Source organism: Mchenga conophoros, linkage group LG12, assembly GCF_057382185.1.
Source record: "Mchenga conophoros isolate Kocher_MC1m ecotype Shallow Benthic linkage group LG12, M_conophoros_male_GT1.1, whole genome shotgun sequence".
NCBI lineage: Eukaryota > Metazoa > Chordata > Actinopteri > Cichliformes > Cichlidae > Mchenga > Mchenga conophoros.
In genome coordinates, this window is record NC_140537.1 from 6982141 (window position 1) to 7009999 (window position 27859).

Consider the following 27859-nt stretch of genomic DNA (forward strand, 5'->3'; position numbering starts at 1 on the left):
GTTAAGTAAATAATGAAACAAGGTAGAGGAGAGAAAACCCCAACAATCCCCTCTGAGCACGCACTAGGCGACAGTGGGGAGGAAAAACTGCCTTTAAACGGGCAGAAACCTCCGGCAGAACCAGGCTCAGGAGGGGACAGTCAACTGCCGGGACTGGTTGGGGAGGTGAACAGAGGTGGAGCAAGACGAGGCTACACCTGCTGAGGAAGCAGTAGAGTTCCTCCTCCAGGGCCAGCGGAAGCGTTTGTTCTTCTTTTTCATGCAGTTTTCTACAAGAGCTTTTTTTTCCAGGATGAGGGTTCTCAACTCATCGATGGTTTCTTTGTTTTGTTTCTCAAGCTTCTTGCACCGTGAACTATGTTAAAAACAAACACCGCTCACGCCTCACAGATGACAGCTTACAGTCCTGCATAAAGATGAAAGTGACTTCATACAGCTCCGATTTGCAGACGCTGTGTGCAGAGATTCAGGAGCAGAAGTCCCATTGTAAACATATCACGGCAGACCCAACGATGTTTCCATGAACACGCTTTACAGCTTCTCTTTATTGACCACTTTTCACACACGGTTGCTGTATGCATACAGCCGGTGTTAAAGCTCACAGCCCGACACATACCAACACAACAGCATAGAGAGCACAGACGTTAAGGCGCCGAGGCGTGATCGCGGGTGCCGCTCAGGTGCGTCCGCCTCCCCTGCAGCGGCGCTGCAGACCACGCCCCGCCACACACATTAACCAGGTAAAATACATATTGTCAGGGTTCCTGGGTCGGTGACCCAGTGTTTTCAGTTTTGTTCATGTTCATATATATATATAGCATATAGTAAACAATGAATCTGTAAACGACAGCTGTTGACATTTTTTAAAAATGAATGAAAAAGCATATTTAAATAATCAACATACATGATTTAAATATAAACACACACGTGACAAGAGACAGAACGTGTAGAAGATATATGCAGAAAGAGCTTTCAGTGGTCAGCTGATAACATGATATCTAAAAAATACATAGCTCATTTTCCTGTCTGTTAGTTGGACATGCTAACCTGTTAACAAGCTCCTATATTCACCCATACAGTTTGTAGATCATTTTGCTAAAATAGGTAAAATCTCCACTCTTTCAGGGCACTAATAGGCTAAAGGCATATTACAAAAGGTCATTCATGTATTCACAGATTCTCTGTAGTTATTCTGCTGCTCATTCACCTGTAAAAACCACACCAATCATTATTTCAACAGCCTTTTTATTTTGGAACAAAAGCATTTGACGATATGACTTACAGGACGTTACCAAATTCATGAAGCTATATTTGTGAGTTTATTCATCAATATCAGTTTAATGTAAACAGACTGATGTAGTAATAGACAGTAAAATGTTGGTGCGTGTGTAATATATGAGCGTTTATGTTTCTCTACATGGGTAAAAGTACTCCATGTCGCCCTCTGGTGGTAGCAACCAACTATGAAAAGAATGGATGTTGGATCTTAACTAAATGATAAAAAGTTTTATTACTTTGTATTGCTTTCTTTAGTTTGGTAAAATTTACAGTTTTAATCCCGTAAGAAAATAAATCACTATCATAGAGAGGGATATTAGTAATTCGTTTGTTAATAACACTTTGTTTGTGTTTGCTAATGTTTCGACAGGAAAATGGTTTTCTACAAAGTTGTTTCATGTACAGAGTAACACACACACACACACACACACACACACACACACACACACACACACACACACACACACACACACACACACACACACACACGTATGACTTTGCCGGTTTCAGCTGAAACAATTTCAGTGTTTCAAACCATGTTCCAGGATTTTTCCTTCACCATTTATGAGGTTTCAAGAAGAAGATAAACGACAGATATGAATGTTTGAAAAAGTTATAGATGAAAAGATGAAAAATACTCAAAGGATAAATTCAATTGGTTTATTGTTTTATGAATAAGTTGAAAAAGAAAAAGTTAAACAAGTAAATAATGAAACAAGGTAAAATGAAGTAAGAACAAAACGTCAACAAGTAAATAATGAAACAAGGTAAAATGAAGTAAGAACAAAACGTCAACAAGTAAATAATGAAACAAGGTAAAATGAAGTAAGAACAAAACGTTAACAAGTAAATAATGAAACAAGGTAAAATGAAGTAAGAACAAAACGTTAACAAGTAAATAATGAAACAAGGTAAAATGAAGTAAGAACAAAACGTTAAGTAAATAATGAAACAAGGTAAAATGAAGTAAGCACAAAAAGTTAAGTAAATAATGAAACAAGGTAAAATGAAGTAAGAACAAAACGTTAAGTAAATAATGAAACAAGGTAGAGGAGAGAAAACCCCAACAATCCCCTCTGAGCACGCACTAGGCGACAGTGGGGAGGAAAAACTGCCTTTAAACGGGCAGAAACCTCCGGCAGAACCAGGCTCAGGAGGGGACAGTCAACTGCCGGGACTGGTTGGGGAGGTGAACAGAGGTGGAGCAAGACGAGGCTACACCTGCTGAGGAAGCAGTAGAGTTCCTCCTCCAGGGCCAGCGGAAGCGTTTGTTCTTCTTTTTCATGCAGTTTTCTACAAGAGCTTTTTTTTCCAGGATGAGGGTTCTCAACTCATCGATGGTTTCTTTGTTTTGTTTCTCAAGCTTCTTGCACGTTTTCTCCACCTCTTCCAACGTTGCTTGTTTTTCTTCAAGCTTTTCCCTGAGCTCTTTGGATGTTTCCTCCTGCATTATCTTGTCCTTGTGCATGTCTGCGTTTCTTTGTTGTACTTCTTTGTACATGTCTTGTAGCTCCTCATTTCTTTTGTGGATATCTTGGAGCGTACGCTGCAGGTCGTCATGTATGTTGTCTTGTTCTTGCTTTTGCGCCTGCATTTCAGTGTGTTTGCGCTTCAAGTTGTTGTATTCCAACAATATCCCCTTAGTGAGCTCGGAGTTGTTTCTCGCCATTTGCTCCATCCTTTTCTGCATGTGCGAGCATTGTTTGTCCAGTTTTTCTTTTTCCCCTTCTAGTTGCTTTTTCTCGTGAAGAAGGTCTTTATTTTGGCGCAGAGTATCATCCACCTTCTCTTTCAGCATTCTGTATTTTTCCTCCGTGACTTTGAGTTTGTGCTCCATGTCTCTTTGCTTTTTCTCCTGTTCTTCCTTCTGTTGGAGGATTTCTTCATTTTTTTTCACAGCTTCATCGAAGTTTGTTTGGAGCAGCCGATTCATTTGGTCCATATATTGGAGATCCCATTCTGTCTTCTCAACAGTAGCTTTGCTGTCTTTAAGCTGGTTGGACATCTCCTTTAGTTCCACGCTCTTTTGCTTGTTTTCCTTAATTAGGAAGACAATCTGCTCTCCGGCTTGTCCAAACTTGATTCCCCAACCCTCATTAATAATATTTATGTCGGGCTGGCGTTTTTGTCTTTCTTCCAGGTTCTTATTTTGCGCTTCCATCTGTCTACACTTCTCCTCCAGTTGAAGTTTCTCTTCTTCAATCTGTTGAATTTTATTCTGGAGATGGTAGTTTTCCTTCTTACTGTCATGTAATGCCCTTTGGACGGCTAAGAGGTCATTTGGGGAAATTGGCCGGCCACGACAGGAAGGAGAAGCGGCGTAATCTTTTTGCCTTGGTTGGTGTCTTGTTGGATACATGTTGAAGGTTGTACACGACAACTCTGAAAAGGTTTCCAAAAGTTTCTGTGGTGAACGTGTGAAGGCTGCAAACACAAATGCTGCGAAGACACGAACTAAAAAACTGCTGTGTGTCACCCCTGTTTAAGGAAAAACTTCAAAGGATCGTGTAGTGACATCATAACTCCATGAGCCAATGAGATTGTCATGTGACATTTTGGAATGGGGATATTTTTTTTTAAACCGTTTTCAAATTTAACTTAATATTTGACTGTTTCTTAACTGACCTGTTTAGCTGATTAAGAAATGAATTGAAACGAGCATCACTAACGTTATATAACAGACAACAGAAAAAAAACATTTTTTTTCTAAGTAATAGAGGTATAATACATTTTTTAAATTTTTTTTTTAAATTATCCTACTTTTTATAAGAGGGAACATTATTTAAAGAATATGTATTTAATTGGAAATCTCTCTATTCGTCTAAAGGCTATAACAAGAAAGGTGAGCTTCCTGCTCAAAAATGAAATGACCAAAATAAATGGAGCATTTCTCTGCAATTACAAACTCTGTGTAAACAATCTTGGTTTCAAAATAAGGCTAATGCTGGTGAGATGTCATCACAGGTGTAAATATTACTGCAGATGTTACTATGTCAAAGTTTCACAACTGTCTTATGTTTATTTATGTAGGCAAGACCTACTTTTCACTTTTTTGCTTTGCTATATGTTCTTGAGTGTATTAGTTTGCCAGCAGCACGAACATGTACTAGTGTCAATAATAATAGTACGGTGGATTAGAAAACCTGCTCACAAGTTGAATAAACACCCAGGATTGTTTCATCATTTTCATTCAAAACCAATATTTGAGTCAAAATGAGAAAGTTGTTTGTGCTGTCTGATGAAGAAGAAGCAAAATAAAGTGCAGTTTTGATGTAGATGATGTTGTATACAAACTAGAAGAGGAAGATAGTAGGATCTCTGTATCATGCTTTGTCACTTTGTACCATGTAATTCTTTCTATTTCCACCAGGGGGTGTTTTCAGAAGTGGTAGGTGGTAAAAGAAGAGGTCAGCAGGAAGATGGCGAAGAGTGACCAAAGACCAAGAAAAAGAGGCAGTCAGGCAAAGATGAACAGTATTATATCCCTTACAGACCTAAAGACTTTGACTCTGAGAGAGGGTGAGGCATTAAACTGTTGCATCTGTTTCTTTAAAAAATGTGAATGGCTTTGTGTTTTATGCTGTTTTGTCCTGTGTTATGCGTCGACAGGTTGAGTCTCGGTGGAGAGGGCAGTGCTTTTGAACAGCAGGCCTCTTCAGCTGTCCTTGATCTCATGGGAGATGAAGGCGATCGCCTTAACCAGCAGAAGAAAATGATGAAATGGTACAAATTTCCCTATGTTTGACTCAGTATCCACCAAATGGTCATTTCAAACTATAATTTAAAGTCTTTTTTCCCCCTTCTTTTTTTAGGGACCGTAAGAGGAAGCGTTTTGTGAGAGAAACGGGAAAAGAAGACCAGAAGAAGAAGATCAAAACAGACAGCGGTCAGGTTATCAGTAACAAGAAGAACAGGAAGAACTTGTATCCTTCCAACAAAAATATTATATCGTCATTTGATATATATCGTTATATCGAACAGCCCTAACATACACTCTTATATTTGTACATATATTTATTCTTATAATTCTCAGATTTACCCATTCGTATATTTTGCTTGTTCTTATGTTATTGTATTTTGCACACCTCTGTTGCACACACATAAGAATTTCGCTCACATGTGCTGTACCAGTGTACCTGCACATGTTATGTGATACGGGAAATCTCCAATTTTTTTTTATTTTGTTTTTTTTGAGATTAAATAATATACCATTGTAAAGACGACACAAGAGTTCCAGAGGCTCTTCTGGGAGCCAGAGTCGACCAGAAAACGTTTCCCCGAGCTTGAGTCCTCTATGAAGAGCAGCCTTTCCTTATCGGCAGCGGTCACAGCCGCTACAGAGCGCTGGCAGGCTTGTTTCCCTGGGCCTTAAAACTGCAAAGGCGGCACGGTGCTGTCACGCTGATGGTAAAAACACAGGCCTTTACCACAGTGCCGCTGTGCCACTTTATTTTTTAACAAAACACTACGCTTTATGTATAAAGAACTGCCTATTCTACTACTTATTGAAGAAAAAGAATCCACAAAAGATTATTTTTACTTTCTTTTATTTGTTCCAGATAAATTATAAATTATTTTTTAAAAAGCAATGAAATGCATCAGATGTCTCCCATGCTTTCTTTTCTGCTGTAATTTTTTTTTTTTGAACATAAATTGGTCTATTGAAAATAAAATGTAGTAAGAACCACTACATTTTTTCAATAGGCCAATTTATGTTTAAGAAAACCCCAACAATCAAATGATCTCATCTGAGCAAGCACTGGGCGACGGTGGGAAGGAAAAACTCCTTTGTCTTAAAAAGAAGAAACCTTCGACAGAACCAGGCTCAGATGGTGCGGCTTCTGTCAAGACCGGTTGGGGGTTAGGTAGTTAAAAAACTACTCTAACGGTACAGCACTACAGCTTTTTGGTGGAAATGGGTGGAAGGATGGGTGTTACACCTCGTTTCATTGGAGGTCTTACAGGTGGTCGGGGTGTAGATTCAGCTTTTTTACAAATAGGTGGCAGAGGGACAGGACTAGGTCGTGGAATTATAACTAGTTGGGTGGGAATAGGTTGTCTGTGAAGGTTCTCAGTCATGGGAATAGGTTGCTTTCCACTTCTGGATATAGGTGGAACACACATCCTACGAAAAGGTGGTAGGTTGTCGGTCGAGAAAGTTTCCTTTTTCGTTGGTTGTGTGACTTGAGGAGCGGGTGTCAACTTTGTCTTTTTCGGTCTAATGGGTGGCAGTGGAGTCCGCTGTAACTGTTGTTCGTCAGATGCATCTTCCCTGCCTACGTAAATGTATTTATGTTCCTCAAAAAGGGCAATGTCTTTTTCAACTTGACTCATTGCCTCTTCGAGAAACATTTTGTAATTGTATTTTTTGTGCTGTGAAGGGGAGATAGTAAAAGGGAGGGATTGATATTCAAAGTTTAGCTCATTAAACCTCCTCTTTAGGCCCTGGAGAATGTTTTGTTTCTCCTGTTCGGCCAGTGGTTTAACTGTTTCCTGTTGTTTTGTTAACCAGGCATCATTGTCCTGCTTAGCCTTTTCTTTCTCTGCCTTTCTTCTACGCAGGTAGCCTGGAACGATTCTGTAATCGTTTTTCTGTAAATAAAAGGGGACAAGTCCAGATTTCTCAAGGAGCTGCTTGTCCCCTTTGCGTGTATCCACACAAGCAGGTTGAGCCATGACTTTCTTCATGCCTGTGTGTTCTGGTTTTTTCCTGAATGTGTGTTCAGGTTTTTCGCCTTCTGGCCTCTGTGGGCACATTTCGCGATGAGATGGGGCCTTAACTGTTCTTGGCACCATGGTCCTGTGTTCATTTTTATATTTATTTTCTAATACAATTGCTTCCCTGTATTTAGAAATATACATTTTAGGTTTGGGTGGAGGAAGAGTACTCTACTTTGGGAGAAGGTTATAAGCGCTTTCATCTGAAAACACAATTCAATCGCTAGCTTAAATTCACCTGCAAGGGAATTCTACAACTGTGTGTCGAGGCACCCCTATTTATAGATTTTTATGGCCTGGCATGTGACATCATGGTGGCCTGGCATGTGACATCATGGTAGCCTGGCATGTGACATCATGGTAGCCTGTCTTTGTTCTGTTCCTCAAGTCACACAACCAACGAAAAAGGAAACTTTCTCGACCGACAACCTACCACCTTTTCGTAGGATGTGTGTTCCACCTATATCCAGAAGTGGAAAGCAACCTATTCCCATGACTGAGAACCTTCACAGACAACCTATTCCCACCCAACTAGTTATAATTCCACGACCTAGTCCTGTCCCTCTGCCACCTATTTGTAAAAAAGCTGAATCTACACCCCGACCACCTGTAAGACCTCCAATGAAACGAGGTGTAACACCCATCCTTCCACCCATTTCCACCAAAAAGCTGTAGTGCTGTACCGTTAGAGTAGTTTTTTAACTACCTAACCCCCAACCGGTCTTGACAGAAGCCGCACCATCTGAGCCTGGTTCTGTCGAAGGTTTCTTCTTTTTAAGACAAAGGAGTTTTTCCTTCCCACCGTCGCCCAGTGCTTGCTCAGATGAGATCATTTGATTGTTGGGGTTTTCTTAAACATAAATTGGCCTATTGAAAAAATGTAGTGGTTCTTACTACATTTTATTTTCAATAGACCAATTTATGTTCAAAAAAAAAAAATTACAGCAGAAAAGAAAGCATGGGAGACATCTGATGCATTTCATTGCTTTTTAAAAAATAATTTATAATTTATCTGGAACAAATAAAAGAAAGTAAAAATAATCTTTTGTGGATTCTTTTTCTTCAATAAGTAGTAGAATAGGCAGTTCTTTATACATAAAGCGTAGTGTTTTGTTAAAAAATAAAGTGGCACAGCGGCACTGTGTTAAAGGCCTGTGTTTTTACCATCAGCGTGACAGCACCGTGCCGCCTTTGCAGTTTTAAGGCCCAGGGAAACAAGCCTGCCAGCGCTCTGTAGCGGCTGTGACCGCTGCCGATAAGGAAAGGCTGCTCTTCATAGAGGACTCAAGCTCGGGGAAACGTTTTCTGGTCGACTCTGGCTCCCAGAAGAGCCTCTGGAACTCTTGTGTCGTCTTTACAATGGTATATTATTTAATCTCAAAAAAAACAAAATAAAAAAAAATTGGAGATTTCCCGTATCACATAACATGTGCAGGTACACTGGTACAGCACATGTGAGCGAAATTCTTATGTGTGTGCAACAGAGGTGTGCAAAATACAATAACATAAGAACAAGCAAAATATACGAATGGGTAAATCTGAGAATTATAAGAATAAATATATGTACAAATATAAGAGTGTATGTTAGGGCTGTTCGATATAACGATATATATCAAATGACAATATAAAAATGTCTATCGTTTCCTATTACGCTATCGTTTGTTTCGTGATGTCGTAAAATAAACTGTTTACAGCAGTATTTTTCATCGTTTTGACGGTCACCTTAGTGGCTATATTAATTTCTTAAAGTTCTCTCTTTCTCTTATATTTAATATAACCACACTATGGGCGGGCAAGTGCCTGTTTTTACGTGTTTTCGTTAGCAACAATGACGGTAAAACCATCGCGTGGTTCCGCTGTACGCTTGTTTGTTTTCCACGTAAACCTTTCACAATAAAGCTCAAGATCCTGTTGAGACTTTTCAAAACAAACTGAATCACATGAGAGAGTATGCAGAGTTTACAGATGAGAAGCAAACAAAGAGCCGTCAGACTCAAACTATATGTATACACCTGCCCGCCTTCGTAAACAACTAAATGCTATGTTGCCCTATCATTTTTTGATTGGTCCACATGGTATATTTTTTCACCAATAGGAAAGGCTGGGGGAGTTGGGAGGGGGACTGAGTGCTTTCTAGTGTTTTTCCTTATAAAAACCGTTTCTTCCCGCAGTAAATATAAACAACGATAGTATTCAGGAAGAAAACCTGCATATATTATACTGAACATAAAGTTGTTTGCAAAACTTGTGCATAATTTTTACAAATGTACAACTTCTATTCGCATTTCAAGTTATGAAAACAATTCCTTAAACATGTTTGTGGCTTTTACAGTAAAAATGACAAGTATTTTCTACTCGGATTTTGAATTTTTTTTGTCTGAATTTAGATCTATTGTGCAAATATAGTATAAATGAAAAATTAACTCAAATTTCAGATATTTGAGGTTGTGCCAAAAAAAAAAAGAAGAAGATTTTTTTAAAGGTGAAATATAGAGGTAAAATCTAAAGTAGTCAAAAACGGCCAATTATACTCTGGACCCCAGAGGGTTACTAAATACATTTACATGTCTTGGTGACTGCAGCTGGAACCTTGGCAAAAAGTGTATGTGTGTGTGTGGAATGCTAGCTACCAGCATTCATAATATAATAGTTACAATAGCAACAGTAACCAGGGGGGTGGGGCTTAAATGACAGAACAAAGACAGGCTACCATGATGTCACATGCCAGGCCACCATGATGTCACAAGCCAGGCCACCATGATGTCACATGCCAGGCCATAAAAATCTATAAATAGGGGTGCCTCGACACACAGTTGTAGAATTCCCTTGCAGGTGAATTTAAGCTAGCGATTGAATTGTGTTTTCAGATGAAAGCGCTTATAACCTTCTCCCAAAGTAGAGTACTCTTCCTCCACCCAAACCTAAAATGTATATTTCTAAATACAGGGAAGCAATTGTATTAGAAAATAAATATAAAAATGAACACAGGACCATGGTGCCAAGAACAGTTAAGGCCCCATCTCATCGCGAAATGTGCCCACAGAGGCCAGAAGGCGAAAAACCTGAACACACATTCAGGAAAAAACCAGAACACACAGGCATGAAGAAAGTCATGGCTCAACCTGCTTGTGTGGATACACGCAAAGGGGACAAGCAGCTCCTTGAGAAATCTGGACTTGTCCCCTTTTATTTACAGAAAAACGATTACAGAATCGTTCCAGGCTACCTGCGTAGAAGAAAGGCAGAGAAAGAAAAGGCTAAGCAGGACAATGATGCCTGGTTAACAAAACAACAGGAAACAGTTAAACCACTGGCCGAACAGGAGAAACAAACCATTCTCCAGGGCCTAAAGAGGAGGTTTAATGAGCTAAACTTTGAATATCAATCCCTCCCTTTTACTATCTCCCCTTCACAGCACAAAAAATACAATTACAAAATGTTTCTCGAAGAGGCAATGAGTCAAGTTGAAAAAGACATTGCCCTTTTTGAGGAACATAAATACATTTACGTAGGCAGGGAAGATGCATCTGACGAACAACAGTTACAGCGGACTCCACTGCCACCCATTAGACCGAAAAAGACAAAGTTGACACCCGCTCCTCAAGTCACACAACCAACGAAAAAGGAAACTTTCTCGACCGACAACCTACCACCTTTTCGTAGGATGTGTGTTCCACCTATATCCAGAAGTGGAAAGCAACCTATTCCCATGACTGAGAACCTTCACAGACAACCTATTCCCACCCAACTAGTTATAATTCCACGACCTAGTCCTGTCCCTCTGCCACCTATTTGTAAAAAAGCTGAATCTACACCCCGACCACCTGTAAGACCTCCAATGAAACGAGGTGTAACACCCATCCTTCCACCCATTTCCACCAAAAAGCTGTAGTGCTGTACCGTTAGAGTAGTTTTTTAACTACCTAACCCCCAACCGGTCTTGACAGAAGCCGCACCATCTGAGCCTGGTTCTGTCGAAGGTTTCTTCTTTTTAAGACAAAGGAGTTTTTCCTTCCCACCGTCGCCCAGTGCTTGCTCAGATGAGATCATTTGATTGTTGGGGTTTTCTTAAACATAAATTGGCCTATTGAAAAAATGTAGTGGTTCTTACTACATTTTATTTTCAATAGACCAATTTATGTTCAAAAAAAAAAAATTACAGCAGAAAAGAAAGCATGGGAGACATCTGATGCATTTCATTGCTTTTTAAAAAATAATTTATAATTTATCTGGAACAAATAAAAGAAAGTAAAAATAATCTTTTGTGGATTCTTTTTCTTCAATAAGTAGTAGAATAGGCAGTTCTTTATACATAAAGCGTAGTGTTTTGTTAAAAAATAAAGTGGCACAGCGGCACTGTGTTAAAGGCCTGTGTTTTTACCATCAGCGTGACAGCACCGTGCCGCCTTTGCAGTTTTAAGGCCCAGGGAAACAAGCCTGCCAGCGCTCTGTAGCGGCTGTGACCGCTGCCGATAAGGAAAGGCTGCTCTTCATAGAGGACTCAAGCTCGGGGAAACGTTTTCTGGTCGACTCTGGCTCCCAGAAGAGCCTCTGGAACTCTTGTGTCGTCTTTACAATGGTATATTATTTAATCTCAAAAAAAAACAAAATAAAAAAAAATTGGAGATTTCCCGTATCACATAACATGTGCAGGTACACTGGTACAGCACATGTGAGCGAAATTCTTATGTGTGTGCAACAGAGGTGTGCAAAATACAATAACATAAGAACAAGCAAAATATACGAATGGGTAAATCTGAGAATTATAAGAATAAATATATGTACAAATATAAGAGTGTATGTTAGGGCTGTTCGATATAACGATATATATCAAATGACAATATAAAAATGTCTATCGTTTCCTATTACGCTATCGTTTGTTTCGTGATGTCGTAAAATAAACTGTTTACAGCAGTATTTTTCATCGTTTTGACGGTCACCTTAGTGGCTATATTAATTTCTTAAAGTTCTCTCTTTCTCTTATATTTAATATAACCACACTATGGGCGGGCAAGTGCCTGTTTTTACGTGTTTTCGTTAGCAACAATGACGGTAAAACCATCGCGTGGTTCCGCTGTACGCTTGTTTGTTTTCCACGTAAACCTTTCACAATAAAGCTCAAGATCCTGTTGAGACTTTTCAAAACAAACTGAATCACATGAGAGAGTATGCAGAGTTTACAGATGAGAAGCAAACAAAGAGCCGTCAGACTCAAACTATATGTATACACCTGCCCGCCTTCGTAAACAACTAAATGCTATGTTGCCCTATCATTTTTTGATTGGTCCACATGGTATATTTTTTCACCAATAGGAAAGGCTGGGGGAGTTGGGAGGGGGACTGAGTGCTTTCTAGTGTTTTTCCTTATTAAACCGTTTCTTCCCGCAGTAAATATAAACAACGATAGTATTCAGGAAGAAAACCTGCATATATTATACTGAACATAAAGTTGTTTGCAAAACTTGTGCATAATTTTTACAAATGTACAACTTCTATTCGCATTTCAAGTTATGAAAACAATTCCTTAAACATGTTTGTGGCTTTTACAGTAAAAATGACAAGTATTTTCTACTCGGATTTTGAATTTTTTTTGTCTGAATTTAGATCTATTGTGCAAATATAGTATAAATGAAAAATTAACTCAAATTTCAGATATTTGAGGTTGTGCCAAAAAAAAAAAGAAGAAGATTTTTTTAAAGGTGAAATATAGAGGTAAAATCTAAAGTAGTCAAAAACGGCCAATTATACTCTGGACCCCAGAGGGTTACTAAATACATTTACATGTCTTGGTGACTGCAGCTGGAACCTTGGCAAAAAGTGTATGTGTGTGTGTGGAATGCTAGCTACCAGCATTCATAATATAATAGTTACAATAGCAACAGTAACCAGGGGGGTGGGGCTTAAATGACAGAACAAAGACAGGCTACCATGATGTCACATGCCAGGCCACCATGATGTCACATGCCAGGCCACCATGATGTCACATGCCAGGCCATAAAAATCTATAAATAGGGGTGCCTCGACACACAGTTGTAGAATTCCCTTGCAGGTGAATTTAAGCTAGCGATTGAATTGTGTTTTCAGATGAAAGCGCTTATAACCTTCTCCCAAAGTAGAGTACTCTTCCTCCACCCAAACCTAAAATGTATATTTCTAAATACAGGGAAGCAATTGTATTAGAAAATAAATATAAAAATGAACACAGGACCATGGTGCCAAGAACAGTTAAGGCCCCATCTCATCGCGAAATGTGCCCACAGAGGCCAGAAGGCGAAAAACCTGAACACACATTCAGGAAAAAACCAGAACACACAGGCATGAAGAAAGTCATGGCTCAACCTGCTTGTGTGGATACACGCAAAGGGGACAAGCAGCTCCTTGAGAAATCTGGACTTGTCCCCTTTTATTTACAGAAAAACGATTACAGAATCGTTCCAGGCTACCTGCGTAGAAGAAACGCAGAGAAAGAAAAGGCTAAGCAGGACAATGATGCCTGGTTAACAAAACAACAGGAAACAGTTAAACCACTGGCCGAACAGGAGAAACAAAACATTCTCCAGGGCCTAAAGAGGAGGTTTAATGAGCTAAACTTTGAATATCAATCCCTCCCTTTTACTATCTCCCCTTCACAGCACAAAAAATACAATTACAAAATGTTTCTCGAAGAGGCAATGAGTCAAGTTGAAAAAGACATTGCCCTTTTTGAGGAACATAAATACATTTACGTAGGCAGGGAAGATGCATCTGACGAACAACAGTTACAGCGGACTCCACTGCCACCCATTAGACCGAAAAAGACAAAGTTGACACCCGCTCCTCAAGTCACACAACCAACGAAAAAGGAAACTTTCTCGACCGACAACCTACCACCTTTTCGTAGGATGTGTGTTCCACCTATATCCAGAAGTGGAAAGCAACCTATTCCCATGACTGAGAACCTTCACAGACAACCTATTCCCACCCAACTAGTTATAATTCCACGACCTAGTCCTGTCCCTCTGCCACCTATTTGTAAAAAAGCTGAATCTACACCCCGACCACCTGTAAGACCTCCAATGAAACGAGGTGTAACACCCATCCTTCCACCCATTTCCACCAAAAAGCTGTAGTGCTGTACCGTTAGAGTAGTTTTTTAACTACCTAACCCCCAACCGGTCTTGACAGAAGCCGCACCATCTGAGCCTGGTTCTGTCGAAGGTTTCTTCTTTTTAAGACAAAGGAGTTTTTCCTTCCCACCGTCGCCCAGTGCTTGCTCAGATGAGATCATTTGATTGTTGGGGTTTTCTTAAACATAAATTGGCCTATTGAAAAAATGTAGTGGTTCTTACTACATTTTATTTTCAATAGACCAATTTATGTTCAAAAAAAAAAATTACAGCAGAAAAGAAAGCATGGGAGACATCTGATGCATTTCATTGCTTTTAAAAAAATAATTTATAATTTATCTGGAACAAATAAAAGAAAGTAAAAATAATCTTTTGTGGATTCTTTTTCTTCAATAAGTAGTAGAATAGGCAGTTCTTTATACATAAAGCGTAGTGTTTTGTTAAAAAATAAAGTGGCACAGCGGCACTGTGTTAAAGGCCTGTGTTTTTACCATCAGCGTGACAGCACCGTGCCGCCTTTGCAGTTTTAAGGCCCAGGGAAACAAGCCTGCCAGCGCTCTGTAGCGGCTGTGACCGCTGCCGATAAGGAAAGGCTGCTCTTCATAGAGGACTCAAGCTCGGGGAAACGTTTTCTGGTCGACTCTGGCTCCCAGAAGAGCCTCTGGAACTCTTGTGTCGTCTTTACAATGGTATATTATTTAATCTAAAAAAAAAACAAAATAAAAAAAAATTGGAGATTTCCCGTATCACATAACATGTGCAGGTACACTGGTACAGCACATGTGAGCGAAATTCTTATGTGTGTGCAACAGAGGTGTGCAAAATACAATAACATAAGAACAAGCAAAATATACGAATGGGTAAATCTGAGAATTATAAGAATAAATATATGTACAAATATAAGAGTGTATGTTAGGGCTGTTCGATATAACGATATATATCAAATGACAATATAAAAATGTCTATCGTTTCCTATTACGCTATCGTTTGTTTCGTGATGTCGTAAAATAAACTGTTTACAGCAGTATTTTTCATCGTTTTGACGGTCACCTTAGTGGCTATATTAATTTCTTAAAGTTCTCTCTTTCTCTTATATTTAATATAACCACACTATGGGCGGGCAAGTGCCTGTTTTTACGTGTTTTCGTTAGCAACAATGACGGTAAAACCATCGCGTGGTTCCGCTGTACGCTTGTTTGTTTTCCACGTAAACCTTTCACAATAAAGCTCAAGATCCTGTTGAGACTTTTCAAAACAAACTGAATCACATGAGAGAGTATGCAGAGTTTACAGATGAGAAGCAAACAAAGAGCCGTCAGACTCAAACTATATGTATACACCTGCCCGCCTTCGTAAACAACTAAATGCTATGTTGCCCTATCATTTTTTGATTGGTCCACATGGTATATTTTTTCACCAATAGGAAAGGCTGGGGGAGTTGGGAGGGGGACTGAGTGCTTTCTAGTGTTTTTCCTTATAAAAACCGTTTCTTCCCGCAGTAAATATAAACAACGATAGTATTCAGGAAGAAAACCTGCATATATTATACTGAACATAAAGTTGTTTGCAAAACTTGTGCATAATTTTTACAAATGTACAACTTCTATTCGCATTTCAAGTTATGAAAACAATTCCTTAAACATGTTTGTGGCTTTTACAGTAAAAATGACAAGTATTTTCTACTCGGATTTTGAATTTTTTTTGTCTGAATTTAGATCTATTGTGCAAATATAGTATAAATGAAAAATTAACTCAAATTTCAGATATTTGAGGTTGTGCCAAAAAAAAAAAGAAGAAGATTTTTTTAAAGGTGAAATATAGAGGTAAAATCTAAAGTAGTCAAAAACGGCCAATTATACTCTGGACCCCAGAGGGTTACTAAATACATTTACATGTCTTGGTGACTGCAGCTGGAACCTTGGCAAAAAGTGTATGTGTGTGTGTGGAATGCTAGCTACCAGCATTCATAATATAATAGTTACAATAGCAACAGTAACCAGGGGGGTGGGGCTTAAATGACAGAACAAAGACAGGCTACCATGATGTCACATGCCAGGCCACCATGATGTCACAAGCCAGGCCACCATGATGTCACATGCCAGGCCATAAAAATCTATAAATAGGGGTGCCTCGACACACAGTTGTAGAATTCCCTTGCAGGTGAATTTAAGCTAGCGATTGAATTGTGTTTTCAGATGAAAGCGCTTATAACCTTCTCCCAAAGTAGAGTACTCTTCCTCCACCCAAACCTAAAATGTATATTTCTAAATACAGGGAAGCAATTGTATTAGAAAATAAATATAAAAATGAACACAGGACCATGGTGCCAAGAACAGTTAAGGCCCCATCTCATCGCGAAATGTGCCCACAGAGGCCAGAAGGCGAAAAACCTGAACACACATTCAGGAAAAAACCAGAACACACAGGCATGAAGAAAGTCATGGCTCAACCTGCTTGTGTGGATACACGCAAAGGGGACAAGCAGCTCCTTGAGAAATCTGGACTTGTCCCCTTTTATTTACAGAAAAACGATTACAGAATCGTTCCAGGCTACCTGCGTAGAAGAAAGGCAGAGAAAGAAAAGGCTAAGCAGGACAATGATGCCTGGTTAACAAAACAACAGGAAACAGTTAAACCACTGGCCGAACAGGAGAAACAAAACATTCTCCAGGGCCTAAAGAGGAGGTTTAATGAGCTAAACTTTGAATATCAATCCCTCCCTTTTACTATCTCCCCTTCACAGCACAAAAAATACAATTACAAAATGTTTCTCGAAGAGGCAATGAGTCAAGTTGAAAAAGACATTGCCCTTTTTGAGGAACATAAATACATTTACGTAGGCAGGGAAGATGCATCTGACGAACAACAGTTACAGCGGACTCCACTGCCACCCATTAGACCGAAAAAGACAAAGTTGACACCCGCTCCTCAAGTCACACAACCAACGAAAAAGGAAACTTTCTCGACCGACAACCTACCACCTTTTCGTAGGATGTGTGTTCCACCTATATCCAGAAGTGGAAAGCAACCTATTCCCATGACTGAGAACCTTCACAGACAACCTATTCCCACCCAACTAGTTATAATTCCACGACCTAGTCCTGTCCCTCTGCCACCTATTTGTAAAAAAGCTGAATCTACACCCCGACCACCTGTAAGACCTCCAATGAAACGAGGTGTAACACCCATCCTTCCACCCATTTCCACCAAAAAGCTGTAGTGCTGTACCGTTAGAGTAGTTTTTTAACTACCTAACCCCCAACCGGTCTTGACAGAAGCCGCACCATCTGAGCCTGGTTCTGTCGAAGGTTTCTTCTTTTTAAGACAAAGGAGTTTTTCCTTCCCACCGTCGCCCAGTGCTTGCTCAGATGAGATCATTTGATTGTTGGGGTTTTCTTAAACATAAATTGGCCTATTGAAAAAATGTAGTGGTTCTTACTACATTTTATTTTCAATAGACCAATTTATGTTCAAAAAAAAAAAATTACAGCAGAAAAGAAAGCATGGGAGACATCTGATGCATTTCATTGCTTTTTAAAAAATAATTTATAATTTATCTGGAACAAATAAAAGAAAGTAAAAATAATCTTTTGTGGATTCTTTTTCTTCAATAAGTAGTAGAATAGGCAGTTCTTTATACATAAAGCGTAGTGTTTTGTTAAAAAATAAAGTGGCACAGCGGCACTGTGTTAAAGGCCTGTGTTTTTACCATCAGCGTGACAGCACCGTGCCGCCTTTGCAGTTTTAAGGCCCAGGGAAACAAGCCTGCCAGCGCTCTGTAGCGGCTGTGACCGCTGCCGATAAGGAAAGGCTGCTCTTCATAGAGGACTCAAGCTCGGGGAAACGTTTTCTGGTCGACTCTGGCTCCCAGAAGAGCCTCTGGAACTCTTGTGTCGTCTTTACAATGGTATATTATTTAATCTCAAAAAAAACAAAATAAAAAAAAATTGGAGATTTCCCGTATCACATAACATGTGCAGGTACACTGGTACAGCACATGTGAGCGAAATTCTTATGTGTGTGCAACAGAGGTGTGCAAAATACAATAACATAAGAACAAGCAAAATATACGAATGGGTAAATCTGAGAATTATAAGAATAAATATATGTACAAATATAAGAGTGTATGTTAGGGCTGTTCGATATAACGATATATATCAAATGACAATATAAAAATGTCTATCGTTTCCTATTACGCTATCGTTTGTTTCGTGATGTCGTAAAATAAACTGTTTACAGCAGTATTTTTCATCGTTTTGACGGTCACCTTAGTGGCTATATTAATTTCTTAAAGTTCTCTCTTTCTCTTATATTTAATATAACCACACTATGGGCGGGCAAGTGCCTGTTTTTACGTGTTTTCGTTAGCAACAATGACGGTAAAACCATCGCGTGGTTCCGCTGTACGCTTGTTTGTTTTCCACGTAAACCTTTCACAATAAAGCTCAAGATCCTGTTGAGACTTTTCAAAACAAACTGAATCACATGAGAGAGTATGCAGAGTTTACAGATGAGAAGCAAACAAAGAGCCGTCAGACTCAAACTATATGTATACACCTGCCCGCCTTCGTAAACAACTAAATGCTATGTTGCCCTATCATTTTTTGATTGGTCCACATGGTATATTTTTTCACCAATAGGAAAGGCTGGGGGAGTTGGGAGGGGGACTGAGTGCTTTCTAGTGTTTTTCCTTATAAAAACCGTTTCTTCCCGCAGTAAATATAAACAACGATAGTATTCAGGAAGAAAACCTGCATATATTATACTGAACATAAAGTTGTTTGCAAAACTTGTGCATAATTTTTACAAATGTACAACTTCTATTCGCATTTCAAGTTATGAAAACAATTCCTTAAACATGTTTGTGGCTTTTACAGTAAAAATGACAAGTATTTTCTACTCGGATTTTGAATTTTTTTTGTCTGAATTTAGATCTATTGTGCAAATATAGTATAAATGAAAAATTAACTCAAATTTCAGATATTTGAGGTTGTGCCAAAAAAAAAAAGAAGAAGATTTTTTTAAAGGTGAAATATAGAGGTAAAATCTAAAGTAGTCAAAAACGGCCAATTATACTCTGGACCCCAGAGGGTTACTAAATACATTTACATGTCTTGGTGACTGCAGCTGGAACCTTGGCAAAAAGTGTATGTGTGTGTGTGGAATGCTAGCTACCAGCATTCATAATATAATAGTTACAATAGCAACAGTAACCAGGGGGGTGGGGCTTAAATGACAGAACAAAGACAGGCTACCATGATGTCACATGCCAGGCCACCATGATGTCACAAGCCAGGCCACCATGATGTCACATGCCAGGCCATAAAAATCTATAAATAGGGGTGCCTCGACACACAGTTGTAGAATTCCCTTGCAGGTGAATTTAAGCTAGCGATTGAATTGTGTTTTCAGATGAAAGCGCTTATAACCTTCTCCCAAAGTAGAGTACTCTTCCTCCACCCAAACCTAAAATGTATATTTCTAAATACAGGGAAGCAATTGTATTAGAAAATAAATATAAAAATGAACACAGGACCATGGTGCCAAGAACAGTTAAGGCCCCATCTCATCGCGAAATGTGCCCACAGAGGCCAGAAGGCGAAAAACCTGAACACACATTCAGGAAAAAACCAGAACACACAGGCATGAAGAAAGTCATGGCTCAACCTGCTTGTGTGGATACACGCAAAGGGGACAAGCAGCTCCTTGAGAAATCTGGACTTGTCCCCTTTTATTTACAGAAAAACGATTACAGAATCGTTCCAGGCTACCTGCGTAGAAGAAAGGCAGAGAAAGAAAAGGCTAAGCAGGACAATGATGCCTGGTTAACAAAACAACAGGAAACAGTTAAACCACTGGCCGAACAGGAGAAACAAAACATTCTCCAGGGCCTAAAGAGGAGGTTTAATGAGCTAAACTTTGAATATCAATCCCTCCCTTTTACTATCTCCCCTTCACAGCACAAAAAATACAATTACAAAATGTTTCTCGAAGAGGCAATGAGTCAAGTTGAAAAAGACATTGCCCTTTTTGAGGAACATAAATACATTTACGTAGGCAGGGAAGATGCATCTGACGAACAACAGTTACAGCGGACTCCACTGCCACCCATTAGACCGAAAAAGACAAAGTTGACACCCGCTCCTCAAGTCACACAACCAACGAAAAAGGAAACTTTCTCGACCGACAACCTACCACCTTTTCGTAGGATGTGTGTTCCACCTATATCCAGAAGTGGAAAGCAACCTATTCCCATGACTGAGAACCTTCACAGACAACCTATTCCCACCCAACTAGTTATAATTCCACGACCTAGTCCTGTCCCTCTGCCACCTATTTGTAAAAAAGCTGAATCTACACCCCGACCACCTGTAAGACCTCCAATGAAACGAGGTGTAACACCCATCCTTCCACCCATTTCCACCAAAAAGCTGTAGTGCTGTACCGTTAGAGTAGTTTTTTAACTACCTAACCCCCAACCGGTCTTGACAGAAGCCGCACCATCTGAGCCTGGTTCTGTCGAAGGTTTCTTCTTTTTAAGACAAAGGAGTTTTTCCTTCCCACCGTCGCCCAGTGCTTGCTCAGATGAGATCATTTGATTGTTGGGGTTTTCTTAAACATAAATTGGCCTATTGAAAAAATGTAGTGGTTCTTACTACATTTTATTTTCAATAGACCAATTTATGTTCAAAAAAAAAAAATTACAGCAGAAAAGAAAGCATGGGAGACATCTGATGCATTTCATTGCTTTTTAAAAAATAATTTATAATTTATCTGGAACAAATAAAAGAAAGTAAAAATAATCTTTTGTGGATTCTTTTTCTTCAATAAGTAGTAGAATAGGCAGTTCTTTATACATAAAGCGTAGTGTTTTGTTAAAAAATAAAGTGGCACAGCGGCACTGTGTTAAAGGCCTGTGTTTTTACCATCAGCGTGACAGCACCGTGCCGCCTTTGCAGTTTTAAGGCCCAGGGAAACAAGCCTGCCAGCGCTCTGTAGCGGCTGTGACCGCTGCCGATAAGGAAAGGCTGCTCTTCATAGAGGACTCAAGCTCGGGGAAACGTTTTCTGGTCGACTCTGGCTCCCAGAAGAGCCTCTGGAACTCTTGTGTCGTCTTTACAATGGTATATTATTTAATCTCAAAAAAAAAACAAAATAAAAAAAAATTGGAGATTTCCCGTATCACATAACATGTGCAGGTACACTGGTACAGCACATGTGAGCGAAATTCTTATGTGTGTGCAACAGAGGTGTGCAAAATACAATAACATAAGAACAAGCAAAATATACGAATGGGTAAATCTGAGAATTATAAGAATAAATATATGTACAAATATAAGAGTGTATGTTAGGGCTGTTCGATATAACGATATATATCAAATGACAATATAAAAATGTCTATCGTTTCCTATTACGCTATCGTTTGTTTCGTGATGTCGTAAAATAAACTGTTTACAGCAGTATTTTTCATCGTTTTGACGGTCACCTTAGTGGCTATATTAATTTCTTAAAGTTCTCTCTTTCTCTTATATTTAATATAACCACACTATGGGCGGGCAAGTGCCTGTTTTTACGTGTTTTCGTTAGCAACAATGACGGTAAAACCATCGCGTGGTTCCGCTGTACGCTTGTTTGTTTTCCACGTAAACCTTTCACAATAAAGCTCAAGATCCTGTTGAGACTTTTCAAAACAAACTGAATCACATGAGAGAGTATGCAGAGTTTACAGATGAGAAGCAAACAAAGAGCCGTCAGACTCAAACTATATGTATACACCTGCCCGCCTTCGTAAACAACTAAATGCTATGTTGCCCTATCATTTTTTGATTGGTCCACATGGTATATTTTTTCACCAATAGGAAAGGCTGGGGGAGTTGGGAGGGGGACTGAGTGCTTTCTAGTGTTTTTCCTTATAAAAACCGTTTCTTCCCGCAGTAAATATAAACAACGATAGTATTCAGGAAGAAAACCTGCATATATTATACTGAACATAAAGTTGTTTGCAAAACTTGTGCATAATTTTTACAAATGTACAACTTCTATTCGCATTTCAAGTTATGAAAACAATTCCTTAAACATGTTTGTGGCTTTTACAGTAAAAATGACAAGTATTTTCTACTCGGATTTTGAATTTTTTTTGTCTGAATTTAGATCTATTGTGCAAATATAGTATAAATGAAAAATTAACTCAAATTTCAGATATTTGAGGTTGTGCCAAAAAAAAAAAGAAGAAGATTTTTTTAAAGGTGAAATATAGAGGTAAAATCTAAAGTAGTCAAAAACGGCCAATTATACTCTGGACCCCAGAGGGTTACTAAATACATTTACATGTCTTGGTGACTGCAGCTGGAACCTTGGCAAAAAGTGTATGTGTGTGTGTGGAATGCTAGCTACCAGCATTCATAATATAATAGTTACAATAGCAACAGTAACCAGGGGGGTGGGGCTTAAATGACAGAACAAAGACAGGCTACCATGATGTCACATGCCAGGCCACCATGATGTCACAAGCCAGGCCACCATGATGTCACATGCCAGGCCATAAAAATCTATAAATAGGGGTGCCTCGACACACAGTTGTAGAATTCCCTTGCAGGTGAATTTAAGCTAGCGATTGAATTGTGTTTTCAGATGAAAGCGCTTATAACCTTCTCCCAAAGTAGAGTACTCTTCCTCCACCCAAACCTAAAATGTATATTTCTAAATACAGGGAAGCAATTGTATTAGAAAATAAATATAAAAATGAACACAGGACCATGGTGCCAAGAACAGTTAAGGCCCCATCTCATCGCGAAATGTGCCCACAGAGGCCAGAAGGCGAAAAACCTGAACACACATTCAGGAAAAAACCAGAACACACAGGCATGAAGAAAGTCATGGCTCAACCTGCTTGTGTGGATACACGCAAAGGGGACAAGCAGCTCCTTGAGAAATCTGGACTTGTCCCCTTTTATTTACAGAAAAACGATTACAGAATCGTTCCAGGCTACCTGCGTAGAAGAAAGGCAGAGAAAGAAAAGGCTAAGCAGGACAATGATGCCTGGTTAACAAAACAACAGGAAACAGTTAAACCACTGGCCGAACAGGAGAAACAAAACATTCTCCAGGGCCTAAAGAGGAGGTTTAATGAGCTAAACTTTGAATATCAATCCCTCCCTTTTACTATCTCCCCTTCACAGCACAAAAAATACAATTACAAAATGTTTCTCGAAGAGGCAATGAGTCAAGTTGAAAAAGACATTGCCCTTTTTGAGGAACATAAATACATTTACGTAGGCAGGGAAGATGCATCTGACGAACAACAGTTACAGCGGACTCCACTGCCACCCATTAGACCGAAAAAGACAAAGTTGACACCCGCTCCTCAAGTCACACAACCAACGAAAAAGGAAACTTTCTCGACCGACAACCTACCACCTTTTCGTAGGATGTGTGTTCCACCTATATCCAGAAGTGGAAAGCAACCTATTCCCATGACTGAGAACCTTCACAGACAACCTATTCCCACCCAACTAGTTATAATTCCACGACCTAGTCCTGTCCCTCTGCCACCTATTTGTAAAAAAGCTGAATCTACACCCCGACCACCTGTAAGACCTCCAATGAAACGAGGTGTAACACCCATCCTTCCACCCATTTCCACCAAAAAGCTGTAGTGCTGTACCGTTAGAGTAGTTTTTTAACTACCTAACCCCCAACCGGTCTTGACAGAAGCCGCACCATCTGAGCCTGGTTCTGTCGAAGGTTTCTTCTTTTTAAGACAAAGGAGTTTTTCCTTCCCACCGTCGCCCAGTGCTTGCTCAGATGAGATCATTTGATTGTTGGGGTTTTCTTAAACATAAATTGGCCTATTGAAAAAATGTAGTGGTTCTTACTACATTTTATTTTCAATAGACCAATTTATGTTCAAAAAAAAAAAAATTACAGCAGAAAAGAAAGCATGGGAGACATCTGATGCATTTCATTGCTTTTTAAAAAATAATTTATAATTTATCTGGAACAAATAAAAGAAAGTAAAAATAATCTTTTGTGGATTCTTTTTCTTCAATAAGTAGTAGAATAGGCAGTTCTTTATACATAAAGCGTAGTGTTTTGTTAAAAAATAAAGTGGCACAGCGGCACTGTGTTAAAGGCCTGTGTTTTTACCATCAGCGTGACAGCACCGTGCCGCCTTTGCAGTTTTAAGGCCCAGGGAAACAAGCCTGCCAGCGCTCTGTAGCGGCTGTGACCGCTGCCGATAAGGAAAGGCTGCTCTTCATAGAGGACTCAAGCTCGGGGAAACGTTTTCTGGTCGACTCTGGCTCCCAGAAGAGCCTCTGGAACTCTTGTGTCGTCTTTACAATGGTATATTATTTAATCTCAAAAAAAACAAAATAAAAAAAAATTGGAGATTTCCCGTATCACATAACATGTGCAGGTACACTGGTACAGCACATGTGAGCGAAATTCTTATGTGTGTGCAACAGAGGTGTGCAAAATACAATAACATAAGAACAAGCAAAATATACGAATGGGTAAATCTGAGAATTATAAGAATAAATATATGTACAAATATAAGAGTGTATGTTAGGGCTGTTCGATATAACGATATATATCAAATGACAATATAAAAATGTCTATCGTTTCCTATTACGCTATCGTTTGTTTCGTGATGTCGTAAAATAAACTGTTTACAGCAGTATTTTTCATCGTTTTGACGGTCACCTTAGTGGCTATATTAATTTCTTAAAGTTCTCTCTTTCTCTTATATTTAATATAACCACACTATGGGCGGGCAAGTGCCTGTTTTTACGTGTTTTCGTTAGCAACAATGACGGTAAAACCATCGCGTGGTTCCGCTGTACGCTTGTTTGTTTTCCACGTAAACCTTTCACAATAAAGCTCAAGATCCTGTTGAGACTTTTCAAAACAAACTGAATCACATGAGAGAGTATGCAGAGTTTACAGATGAGAAGCAAGCAAAGAGCCGTCAGACTCAAACTATATGTATACACCTGCCCGCCTTCGTAAACAACTAAATGCTATGTTGCCCTATCATTTTTTGATTGGTCCACATGGTATATTTTTTCACCAATAGGAAAGGCTGGGGGAGTTGGGAGGGGGACTGAGTGCTTTCTAGTGTTTTTCCTTATAAAAACCGTTTCTTCCCGCAGTAAATATAAACAACGATAGTATTCAGGAAGAAAACCTGCATATATTATACTGAACATAAAGTTGTTTGCAAAACTTGTGCATAATTTTTACAAATGTACAACTTCTATTCGCATTTCAAGTTATGAAAACAATTCCTTAAACATGTTTGTGGCTTTTACAGTAAAAATGACAAGTATTTTCTACTCGGATTTTGAATTTTTTTTGTCTGAATTTAGATCTATTGTGCAAATATAGTATAAATGAAAAATTAACTCAAATTTCAGATATTTGAGGTTGTGCCAAAAAAAAAAAGAAGAAGATTTTTTTAAAGGTGAAATATAGAGGTAAAATCTAAAGTAGTCAAAAACGGCCAATTATACTCTGGACCCCAGAGGGTTACTAAATACATTTACATGTCTTGGTGACTGCAGCTGGAACCTTGGCAAAAAGTGTATGTGTGTGTGTGGAATGCTAGCTACCAGCATTCATAATATAATAGTTACAATAGCAACAGTAACCAGGGGGGTGGGGCTTAAATGACAGAACAAAGACAGGCTACCATGATGTCACATGCCAGGCCACCATGATGTCACAAGCCAGGCCACCATGATGTCACATGCCAGGCCATAAAAATCTATAAATAGGGGTGCCTCGACACACAGTTGTAGAATTCCCTTGCAGGTGAATTTAAGCTAGCGATTGAATTGTGTTTTCAGATGAAAGCGCTTATAACCTTCTCCCAAAGTAGAGTACTCTTCCTCCACCCAAACCTAAAATGTATATTTCTAAATACAGGGAAGCAATTGTATTAGAAAATAAATATAAAAATGAACACAGGACCATGGTGCCAAGAACAGTTAAGGCCCCATCTCATCGCGAAATGTGCCCACAGAGGCCAGAAGGCGAAAAACCTGAACACACATTCAGGAAAAAACCAGAACACACAGGCATGAAGAAAGTCATGGCTCAACCTGCTTGTGTGGATACACGCAAAGGGGACAAGCAGCTCCTTGAGAAATCTGGACTTGTCCCCTTTTATTTACAGAAAAACGATTACAGAATCGTTCCAGGCTACCTGCGTAGAAGAAAGGCAGAGAAAGAAAAGGCTAAGCAGGACAATGATGCCTGGTTAACAAAACAACAGGAAACAGTTAAACCACTGGCCGAACAGGAGAAACAAAACATTCTCCAGGGCCTAAAGAGGAGGTTTAATGAGCTAAACTTTGAATATCAATCCCTCCCTTTTACTATCTCCCCTTCACAGCACAAAAAATACAATTACAAAATGTTTCTCGAAGAGGCAATGAGTCAAGTTGAAAAAGACATTGCCCTTTTTGAGGAACATAAATACATTTACGTAGGCAGGGAAGATGCATCTGACGAACAACAGTTACAGCGGACTCCACTGCCACCCATTAGACCGAAAAAGACAAAGTTGACACCCGCTCCTCAAGTCACACAACCAACGAAAAAGGAAACTTTCTCGACCGACAACCTACCACCTTTTCGTAGGATGTGTGTTCCACCTATATCCAGAAGTGGAAAGCAACCTATTCCCATGACTGAGAACCTTCACAGACAACCTATTCCCACCCAACTAGTTATAATTCCACGACCTAGTCCTGTCCCTCTGCCACCTATTTGTAAAAAAGCTGAATCTACACCCCGACCACCTGTAAGACCTCCAATGAAACGAGGTGTAACACCCATCCTTCCACCCATTTCCACCAAAAAGCTGTAGTGCTGTACCGTTAGAGTAGTTTTTTAACTACCTAACCCCCAACCGGTCTTGACAGAAGCCGCACCATCTGAGCCTGGTTCTGTCGAAGGTTTCTTCTTTTTAAGACAAAGGAGTTTTTCCTTCCCACCGTCGCCCAGTGCTTGCTCAGATGAGATCATTTGATTGTTGGGGTTTTCTTAAACATAAATTGGCCTATTGAAAAAATGTAGTGGTTCTTACTACATTTTATTTTCAATAGACCAATTTATGTTCAAAAAAAAAAAAATTACAGCAGAAAAGAAAGCATGGGAGACATCTGATGCATTTCATTGCTTTTTAAAAAATAATTTATAATTTATCTGGAACAAATAAAAGAAAGTAAAAATAATCTTTTGTGGATTCTTTTTCTTCAATAAGTAGTAGAATAGGCAGTTCTTTATACATAAAGCGTAGTGTTTTGTTAAAAAATAAAGTGGCACAGCGGCACTGTGTTAAAGGCCTGTGTTTTTACCATCAGCGTGACAGCACCGTGCCGCCTTTGCAGTTTTAAGGCCCAGGGAAACAAGCCTGCCAGCGCTCTGTAGCGGCTGTGACCGCTGCCGATAAGGAAAGGCTGCTCTTCATAGAGGACTCAAGCTCGGGGAAACGTTTTCTGGTCGACTCTGGCTCCCAGAAGAGCCTCTGGAACTCTTGTGTCGTCTTTACAATGGTATATTATTTAATCTCAAAAAAAACAAAATAAAAAAAAATTGGAGATTTCCCGTATCACATAACATGTGCAGGTACACTGGTACAGCACATGTGAGCGAAATTCTTATGTGTGTGCAACAGAGGTGTGCAAAATACAATAACATAAGAACAAGCAAAATATACGAATGGGTAAATCTGAGAATTATAAGAATAA

The 27859-nt window shown here is 39.3% G+C and overlaps 5 protein-coding genes and 1 long non-coding RNA gene across 6 annotated transcripts; 5 read left to right on the top strand and 1 right to left on the bottom strand.

Annotated features, from left to right (window-relative positions):
• Window positions 1–1770: 1770 nt before the first annotated feature.
• LOC146562035 (uncharacterized) lies at window positions 1771–3812 on the bottom strand. Its single transcript, XM_085293534.1, has 2 exons — window positions 2325–3812; window positions 1771–2279 (listed from the first exon to the last, which is right to left on the bottom strand). The coding sequence occupies exon 1, from the start codon at window positions 3635–3637 to the stop codon at window positions 2429–2431; it is 1209 nt and encodes a 402-aa protein (XP_085149660.1). The 5' UTR covers window positions 3638–3812; the 3' UTR covers window positions 1771–2279; window positions 2325–2428.
• A 939-nt stretch (window positions 3813–4751) lies between these two features.
• Window positions 4752–5205, top strand: LOC146562036 (uncharacterized). Its single transcript, XR_014894602.1, has 3 exons — window positions 4752–4797; window positions 4888–5001; window positions 5091–5205. It is a non-coding gene; the product is annotated as an uncharacterized LOC146562036 (long non-coding RNA).
• Window positions 5206–16272: 11067 nt separating this feature from the next.
• Window positions 16273–17322, top strand: LOC146562037 (uncharacterized). Its single transcript, XM_085294674.1, has 2 exons — window positions 16273–17126; window positions 17160–17322. The coding sequence occupies exons 1-2, from the start codon at window positions 16357–16359 to the stop codon at window positions 17320–17322; spliced, it is 933 nt and encodes a 310-aa protein (XP_085150800.1). The 5' UTR covers window positions 16273–16356.
• A 2167-nt stretch (window positions 17323–19489) lies between these two features.
• On the top strand, window positions 19490–20539 carry LOC146562038 (uncharacterized). Its single transcript, XM_085294675.1, has 2 exons — window positions 19490–20343; window positions 20377–20539. Exons 1-2 carry the CDS (start codon window positions 19574–19576, stop codon window positions 20537–20539), a joined length of 933 nt encoding a protein of 310 aa, XP_085150801.1. The 5' UTR covers window positions 19490–19573.
• A 2169-nt stretch (window positions 20540–22708) lies between these two features.
• LOC146562039 (uncharacterized) lies at window positions 22709–23758 on the top strand. The gene is made up of 2 exons (XM_085294677.1): window positions 22709–23562; window positions 23596–23758. Exons 1-2 carry the CDS (start codon window positions 22793–22795, stop codon window positions 23756–23758), a joined length of 933 nt encoding a protein of 310 aa, XP_085150803.1. The 5' UTR covers window positions 22709–22792.
• Window positions 23759–25926: 2168 nt separating this feature from the next.
• On the top strand, window positions 25927–26976 carry LOC146562040 (uncharacterized). Its single transcript, XM_085294673.1, has 2 exons — window positions 25927–26780; window positions 26814–26976. The coding sequence occupies exons 1-2, from the start codon at window positions 26011–26013 to the stop codon at window positions 26974–26976; spliced, it is 933 nt and encodes a 310-aa protein (XP_085150799.1). The 5' UTR covers window positions 25927–26010.
• The last annotated feature ends 883 nt before the right edge of the window (window positions 26977–27859 follow it).